At 39.7% G+C, this 9156-nt stretch overlaps 1 protein-coding gene across 5 annotated transcripts in view; it reads left to right on the forward strand.

Moving 5' to 3' along the window:
• The window catches only part of pard3aa (par-3 family cell polarity regulator alpha, a), a 288433-nt gene that overhangs the window by 106415 nt on the left and 172862 nt on the right, over nucleotides 1-9156 (forward strand). For all 5 annotated transcript variants that reach the window (XM_048265859.1, XM_048265861.1, XM_048265858.1 and 2 more), the window contains one exon: nucleotides 4904-5041. In XM_048265859.1, the coding sequence (XP_048121816.1) occupies nucleotides 4904-5041 (138 nt within the window). The remainder of the gene's footprint in view (nucleotides 1-4903; nucleotides 5042-9156) is intronic.

Genomic DNA, 9156 nt, shown 5'->3' on the forward strand with positions numbered 1-9156 from the left:
GTCCTTACATCCCATTAGCAACCAATTAATTAAATGCATCACAGGATTGTAAAAAGCCCATTCAATCATCTTAAAAAGGCAGCAACAAATGATCAGTTACTAATCTCTATCGATGGAACTTGCTCACATGCATGCACTCAGCTCATCCACACATTGCTGTGAGTGACTGCAGCCCCCCAATGCACAAGGTAATGCTAGCAAGGCATGGTATCAAATGTTTCCATAGTGTAATGGGTAGCTATTTTTTTGGCTAAATATTATATTAAAGGTTAAATCTTATGTGTGGCAAATATAAATTTGTATCCCAAGATGAAAACTTGAGACAAGATGAAGCCTGGCTTACCTGTGTCTCCCCCTTCAACTTTATTTTCAATTTTATTTTTAGTATCAATCATGAGACAAAAGTGTTGTTTTATGCAATCAAAGTGTACAAGAAAATAGTTTGAAATGTCAGTGTGTTTCAATGAAGTCTGCCCTGGATGAGCTAGTCTCTGGCTGAGTAAGATATCCTTTCACCTGGTAACGTTAGAGATGGGGAATTTGTTGAGAGTGGCAAGGATGGATGGAGTACAACTCAGGAAGTTAAATGCATGTACATTTATGCAGTGGTTGTGGTATTTCTGATATTGGGCAGGTAGTTCATTTCTGTATTGTCCCTCCAATTATATTTGCTTTGTGTAATCTAGAAGCCTAGTTTTTGTCTTACAGCCTATATAGGCTACTGTAGGCCTAATCCATCTGTCATGTCTAGGTCTATATTCACTTTGAATGGGATGTTTTACAAAATGTGATTCATATAGCTTGTCATATAGCTTCAGTTGTATTTCAAAATCGATCTTTTCTGGCTGCATTTTCTAGGATCTACTATCCTACTTTTAATACAACTATGTGTCTCTTAATCAAGACTTTAATAACTCTTAGTCTTAATTAAGACATTGTTAAGATGTCATTGTGTATTTGCTGTAAATAGAGAAAAGCTGTATCTGAAGCCTAACAGGGAGGTTACACCGGGCACATAACTGAAGTGTTCCATCCTGGCTACACCAGGCGTGATAGCGGCGTGTATGTTTGAAAATAGTCTTCTACAATTATTTTTACTCTCCGCAAACGGAATGCTTCAGTTGAGGACCTGGTGTAACCCGGATGTTATGGTGATAGCATTTGTTACAAAGGTTAGGTCAGCACCTTGGGCTGCAAATTAATCAGAAAACGGCTCTTTTCCCACCCAGCCTCACTGCCCTGGCAAATGTAAAAGAGTGTAGTTAACTCTCTCAAAATGGCTGCCCTCTCATACTGATGGTGAACACCTTGCTGTTTTGATACCACCAATATTCTAAAAATGACTTGATGAGGGAAGGGTGGGATGGGAAGATGGAGTGAGAGGAATGTGACACGGCTACCCTGGATGCGATTAGTGTGTCTCTTTTGCTTATAATCCCATTTAAAAGCACATTTGGAATGTCACTTGGTAAGCTTATAGAATACTTTCATGTTGAAGAGGAAAGAAAAAAAAATACCAGAAAGAGAAAATAAAGCTGTTTCATTTTTTGTGTGTGTGTGTGTGGGGGTGGATGTGAGGTGTGGAGGCTGATGGTAAAATGTCAAGGCCAGACGTGCTGGGGAAAAGCTTTGTTGGTGATCTTGGCAAAGTTCCATGGACAACTGTCTGTCTTGTTTTGATGTGTCTCTGTGTGTTATGATTGAGGAGAGCCATTCCTCACTTGATGCCTGCAATGCTGTTTTTTTACCATGCAATGTGTATCTATATTTAACTGTGACAGAGCATGTAATGAATTGCACCACAATTTCTTTAAAAAAAATCTTTGGTATTTCCTGTGTGAAGCTATTTCCAGTCTATCAGCATCAGATGTGGGATGCATGTTGAGGGTGGTGGACTTTCTGGCTTTTATTTCATTCTCTTAACTTGGCCAGGATCGGCAAGGATCATCAATGATCATAAATAAACTTTTGACTGGTTGAGAGATCACATAGACAAATGCAAGCCCTGCTCACTTCCAGCCTATAGTTTGCCATAGTATTACTCATGATTCCCAGTCAGTTATTTGCCCTCCAATGCAGGATCCGCTAACTGTAGTGCTCTGCAATGAAGGTATGCATTTTTTTTCACAGGCAGTACTCTGTTGGGAATCTTTGATTCATTACTCCCCATGCCATAAAGTCTTCACTTTGCTTTCATTGTCTTTACTGTGTTTGTGTGCCCCTTCTGAGTCAGTGTCATTTAATGGCTTCAGCAGGACCAACAGTAAATATGCACTCATCTGATTTACGGCCTGCCTGGCCCTGTGTTCCACGTTCACTTTTTATCTGCTGTAAAAATTAAGAGGATTCCTTTCCCCCCGTTTTTACTCCCTTCATTTTTTTTAGTCCACACTGCCACATTGGCAGCTTGTACGGTTATCACCAGACATCTCGCTCTAAGACCTTTCACCTTTCCGCTTTATGACCTCTGTCTGTAGCCCTTCCTCTTCCTCATCTGGCTCCAAGCTTTCTCCCATCTGCAGCCTTTGTCACGGTATATTCTACTTAGGCAAAACATATGGATAACTTTACAGGTGGAGAAAGGGCACTGTGTGTTGCCGACTCACTGGGGAGGTTTTCATGGGGATAGTCTGTGCTGGGGATGACATGGTGCAATGTTCATAAATATCTTTTCAAGCTGGCTATAGCCATCAGCAAGCTTACTTCATGGACTTTATGAGCCAAGGCCGTCCATGTGAAGCAATAAGCAACCCTGTGGTGTAGGCTATGTGTATTGTGGGGGTACACCCTTTCAATAAATCATGCTTTCATTAGTTATGGCTCTAGTTGGTATTTGGTTTCTCCTGTTTGAGAATATTTGTTTGATTGGTGTGAGCTTTAATAGCTGAATGTCCTAACTTTTCAGAACACTTCAACTCTTCCAGAGTTGCACCATATTAGAGAAGAAAAAAATTACCGTAAAACTTCAAATAATAGCCGAGTCCCAAATTGGGTTAAAGGCCAGTGGTGTGAATTTGATGTTGCACGTCGTTGCAAGCCGTCGCAAAACATGCTGACAACAAAACAAAAGGGTTTGCGAACGTAATTCTTTATTCTAAATGTGTACCGCCATGGCGATAAAGAGAAAGAAGCTATGATTTGAAATGTAAGCTGACTGTTGTCAAATTTGCCAAATAAAATATGGGAGAAACGATATGGTTCATGTTGTCTCATGCTGTTTCATTCGTGCTGAAAAGGAGGGAGAATGAAACATTATGCACGTTCCACTTTTGCATAAATAATTCCTGAACGGTTTTGGTCAGGGCTGATAATGCAACTGTAGGCTATTTGACAAAGGACCGATATAGGCTAGGTTGTTAGTGACAAAATATGAGCTTTCAGTGTGATACGATCTCTTTGTAAATTACGTTTGATTAAAACTAGGGCTGTCAAAATAACTCATTAATTTCGATTAATTAATTTGAGAAAAAATAACTGATTAAAAAAAATAACACAGATTAATCGATTCCGTATGACCTTTGACCCCGAGCCGTTGTAGTCAGTAACCATTAGACTGTAAAATGAAGGAGAGAGAAGAAAATGTGCCGCCTAGATCATTGATTGGAACATTTACTATGGTGTTGATAAAAATAAAGTGATGATTAAAATTAAGTCCTCTGCAATGTCTGCAGCAAGGAATTTGCATATCACCGGATTTCATCAACTCTAAAGTCGCACATCAATGCAAAGAAATTGTGTTGACATTGAGGGGAGTGTTAATTTATTTTCATGGTGTCCCCTAGGTTATATCTGTGGCCTGAAATACCTTGTATGTGAAAAACAACTTCTTCCCGAAGCACTTTTGAATTTATTTCCTCAGCATATTAGGTCATATCATAGATTATTATGGGAATTATTAAAATAATAATAAGAGTTTTAATGTCACTAATGCTGATTATTCAATGATTCATTTGAATTTAAATATTTAAAATATTTTCACAGCAAAAATTATATATGCGATTAATTTAGATTAATCACAGAGTATGTAATTAATTCAATTTTTTTTTTTTATCGATTGACAGCCCTAATTAAAACGTGTTTCATCTGTTCTGGCTATCCCCGCTATTTGTATCTTACTGTATCTCACTCACACTAAATTAATGATGATCTGTAATTGTCATCAGATAGCCTAGTCATATAGGTAGACATTCAGTGTGTTTGAAATATTTAAATTGATAATATTTTCCATCTTTGCAGAGGAAAAGTTTTGTGTAAAGGGAATTAAAGGCCTGTCTCATATAGACACCTGTCTCTAATACTAGCCGGTGCAGTTTGGCGATTTGGGAAAATAAAAGCCTGGGCTATTATTTGGAGTTTTACGGTATGTTTGAGAGAGGTCAACCTGCTAACTTACACATAAATATGTCTGGCTTTATTATTTTATTGCTAAGCAATTTTTCATAGTTTTATTATGTTTGCCCTTTATCCCACCCATAGCTTTCAAATTTGTGAGAAATGGTGGAAAGTTTTGAAATTGGGCACAGTCATTGCAGACAGGTTCTTGATTGTTCTGACTAAGTTTCGTGTCTACACTTCAAACACTCTAGCGCCACCAGTGGGTCAAAGTTGGAGTAGCATTCATGCACATAACTTTTGAACCATATGTCCAATTTTGAAAACTAAGTGCGGTTGGAGTCTTTGAATTTAGCCGACTTCAAGTTTGTGTTATTAGCTGAATTAAGCACAAATCTGTTTTGGAGAATAACTGTTGATGTGTTTGATGTCATTTACTGTTATTTCTGAGAGACCATGCATATGTTCAGTATACAAAATACATGCGTAAAGTATATCAGAATGTAAAAGGTGTTGTTCCATTGCTTTGTATTGATGAATGTCTCTCCATGGTTACTTCTATATTCCTCAGGGAAAAGGGTTGAACTCCTACCGGAGCCTTCCTCGCGATGCTGCTGCATGGGCCACCCAGTTCCAGAGGGAGAATGCCCGCTCATCGCTCAGTGCCAACCACCCAATGGTCGACCGCTGGCTGGAGCGCCAGGAACAGGTAAGCTTGATGCCGAGACCACACTGTGGTGGACACTGGATAGAAACTGACCTCCTAATCTTATCTAGTAGCAGTTTCACACATGGCTGTGGTACATAACAATTGTGGGTCATACTAGAAGCAAGAAGATTTGAGATCAATGTCAAATGGAGCTGAGCAAACCTCAAATGTCAACTGAGACACAGTCCCTTGAAGTTGTACCTTCCTCTGCTAGTTATGGTACCGGGATCCAATTATCTTAGGTTTTTTTTTTTTTTCTTCTTCTCCATGATCTGAAGTGCAGGAACTATATCGTTGTGACCTTGTGTTGTGCAGCTCAACAGGATCTTCATTTGCCCAGTATTTCACACTTCCCTGCTCTTTGTCCCTTTGCCTGGCAATACCTTCCACTGGCCGGTTGTGCGCCGGTGTGGAAGGAGCCTGGAGTGATTTCTTCCTCCACACAGAAAAAAAAATATAAAATGAAGAAGGAGGGGGAGAAGAGATTGAAATGTTGAGAAATGTGCTTATTAATTTTCAAAATCGATTTGCCAGGAGAAATACAGATCACAGTTTGTTCACCAAGAGTACCTTTTGTCCCCAGTGACAGCGTGGGCAGCTTCAAAAAACTATTCCTTTATTTCAGCCTTTCTTTCAGCCCTCGTTCTTTTGTTTGCACATGCTCAGTGTGAAAGCCAGTGCCCCTGACCAATCATGCTTCAGATCGTGCATCTTCATTAAGGGACTCGTCTTGCATGGGAAAGCCAATCACTTCAGTTCTCTGCAGAGGCTCAAGGGATTGGTTCCCTAGAGACACACACACACACACACACGCACAAATTCTCACTCATTCACTTTCTCTCTCTCTCTCTCTCTCTTGCTCTCTCTCTTACAGCCATACCGCCCTCACACACACAGTTTGACGGTGTAATGGATTTGGAGTCCAAACATTTTTATGGCTTAGCTTGACCCCTTTCAAGCTGTTACACCTGCAAACACACATGCACACAGGGGTTGCCATACTTCAATTCACAGATCTTATGAGTCTCAATACGTTTTTTGTCTGTATCTTTTCGGCATGTTTGTTCAGTACTTCAAGGTACGATTGGTTATTGATGTATACCAAAACAATGTCACAAATGTTACGATGCAAACAGATGAAATAGAAGTTGCATTAAGTCAAGTCAAAGTGGTTTATTCCAGTGTAAAATGGTAGAAAAGTTCACAAACATTCACAAAGGTGCAACCTATACCTGCTCTCGGCATATTCTCTGGAGTTCTCTCTCCTTCGTCCTGTCTGGGTGAACTACTTTGTCCTGTCTCAATGAACTCACTAAAAGTTAGCAACTCATTATATGCTGGTCTCAATGCAAATTAATCTGGCTTCTACCCAGATAGCCTTTTGTCCTATGTATATGATAATTCAGTTAACCTCACACCTTTGGCTGGGATGGTTTTCAATGGCTTACCCCCAAATAAAACCCATTCTATGATCGTTGGTGTTTCACACCCCACCTGGCCAAACCACCCATCTCGCCAAACCATCTGGCCTGCCAAAACTTTATCTTGGTTGGAGGAATTATATCACTCATACAATTCGGCAGGATTCATTTCTTACAGTGTGTTAAAGGTATGTAGGTGTTCCTTTGATACCAGTGCGGCAGATAAAAAATACCTCATCATGCCCCGATTAAGATATCACACTGCCACAATCTGCAGGAGCTGTGATGATGATATTGAGCATATACACTTAGGCACACCCACACCTGCAACATACACACAGTTAAAAAAAAAAAAAGGCTCTTTGCTCATGTGACCTTGGTTATGTTCCTTACCTCTTAAAGTTATTGCTCAGATAAAGTCTTGATGATGGACAGTTATCCTAGACTGTGCACAACATAATGAGGACACAAGTCCAAACACACTCAATATACAGGCGATATGTATGTCACATGATATAACCTACTCTATATAATTCTGATTCTTTTTTCATTAATGATTGATCATTGAATCACTTATTGTTAGTCCCCATTTTCATTTCATGGAAGGGCAAAGTTTGAATAGTTTTTCAAAACCAAAAAAAGTTCTTTCACATGCCGAAGCCCTCTCGCTGAACTCTCCCTGTGTTCCTTGATGGAGATGTGACAGGTAGCAGTGGTCCCGTGCCTTTAGCGTGGTTAACTGGTAAATGGGTTGGGTGAAGTGCCATTTTTGTTGCAGGGGTGGACTTGTACTCACACCTCTTTAGTGCTTCTGTGTGATGCATTTTTAATCCCTTCCAACCACTCTTGAGTATGAATTAGAAATGGCGCTGCCTGGTTGCTCTAGAGATGGAACATTTTTCTCCCATTTCTTTCTTCTGAATGGTTAGGTTCATGGTCAAGTTGATCAAGCACGCCATTGTGTTTTTCTTGCACTCATTCTCTCTCTTTCTCTCTCTCTCTCGCTCTTTATATTTTTCATCTCTCAGTCATTCTAATTCAGATCAATTACATCCAGTTCAAATCAATTCATTTAATTTTAGTTCAGTTCCAATTGAATTCAGTAAGCTTTTTTGGCATGAGAAGAAACATATAGTTTATGATGCATGGACAGCTTATCTCTCTCACTCACTCACTCACTCACTCACTCTCTCACTCACTCTCGGTAATTTCAAAGTGCATGATGGTACACACATATCTGCAAGGGAACACATATCTGCTAGGGTTTTACCAGAATTGCTAGTTTCAGATGTGCACTCTTACACTATGGTAAAAGAACGTCTACTGTATGTAGGACACTTTCCACAGCATGTTCATTTATGGGGGTATCCTAGAATATATGTGTTCTGAGACAATCATAGCAACAAAAATCTGACATTGTGATGTCAAATTAACTAGTGATTTTGTAAAAAAGTGATTTTATTTCAGGATCATATCACATCTGTCATCTGAAAGACCTGGCCTAGCAGCAAGTGGAAAACTGTTATATATTCTAAAAACTGGCAACACCTTTCACTTTCATGATTTTAATCCAAAGTGACATCTTGCACTGCATCAAGGTAGCTGACAATTGTTCTGCTCAGGTCTCAGTGAAGTCTAACGCACCCATTAACTCACCCGTTTGCCAGTTCCCCTTCATCAAAGTGGCACTCTAAAGACTTCTATTTATCGACCCATAAATGTCAGATTGAATGATTGTTAGCCTTTTGATAAACGCTTGTCATTAAACTCGATCCCACGTTATGATAAAATCTAACATCCTTCACCAGACCTATACACAGTTCTGTCAACAAGTCACAGGAAGGTCCCTGTGGATCTCCATGGTGACCAAGGAGATTTAGCGAACTTCATAGGACTTTATGAATTGATCAATAATCCTTATGTGGTGTTGCCAAACAGGATGACTATCACTAGTAGCAATTTTTGCAGAAGTTTTTTTTTAACCAACTAGTTCGTTGGAGCAAGTATTGCATCAGTAGGTAGCTCAGAAAAAGGAAGAAAAGACACTTTGATCAAGCAGGGTGCCTTTTCTGTGCTTTGTAGATAAACTGAGCACCTTGTCTCTGCTGTCTGTCTAATTCCTGGTAAATGAAAAGAGAATGCTTACCTCTGTGAGCTCAGTATCTTTTTGTCAGAAGTTCTTGAAGTGGTAGAAGAAAAAGGGAAGAGAGAAAAGGTGTTCCGGCGTTTTCAATGGTTAAAAGGTTGATGCCTGAAAGTAAGGGGAAGAAACAAGAATGATGCCAAGCTAATTTCACTAGAGGTGTAAGTACGAGCAAAGGTGAATGATTAATTTGCTCCCTCTGTTCCATTTGCATTGATGATCATCTTTGTTTAGTATTATGCAGGTAAGGTTTGGAGCTACATCACTGGGAAATATGAGGTCCACTGGTCAAACTGACCTTAAGTTTTAAGACACTTGTGAGGAGTGTGTGTGTGTGTGTGTGTGTGTACAGTATGTATGTGTGTGTGTTTATGTGTGTGTGCCTTTGGCATGCCCCTGGCATATTTTGCCTAGTGAAATGGAAAGGGCTGAAGTAGCTAAAAATCGTAATCACTGTTTCAGTGGACCTCGGTGCAGGTGACCTTTCTTTTCTTTGCTGCATTTTGTTGTTTGCGTTTGATGTTCTTCCCTCCCTCTTTTTCACACAACAT

The sequence above is a fragment of the Alosa alosa genome, chromosome 16 (assembly GCF_017589495.1).
Source record: "Alosa alosa isolate M-15738 ecotype Scorff River chromosome 16, AALO_Geno_1.1, whole genome shotgun sequence".
Classification (NCBI taxonomy): Eukaryota; Metazoa; Chordata; class Actinopteri; order Clupeiformes; family Clupeidae; genus Alosa; species Alosa alosa.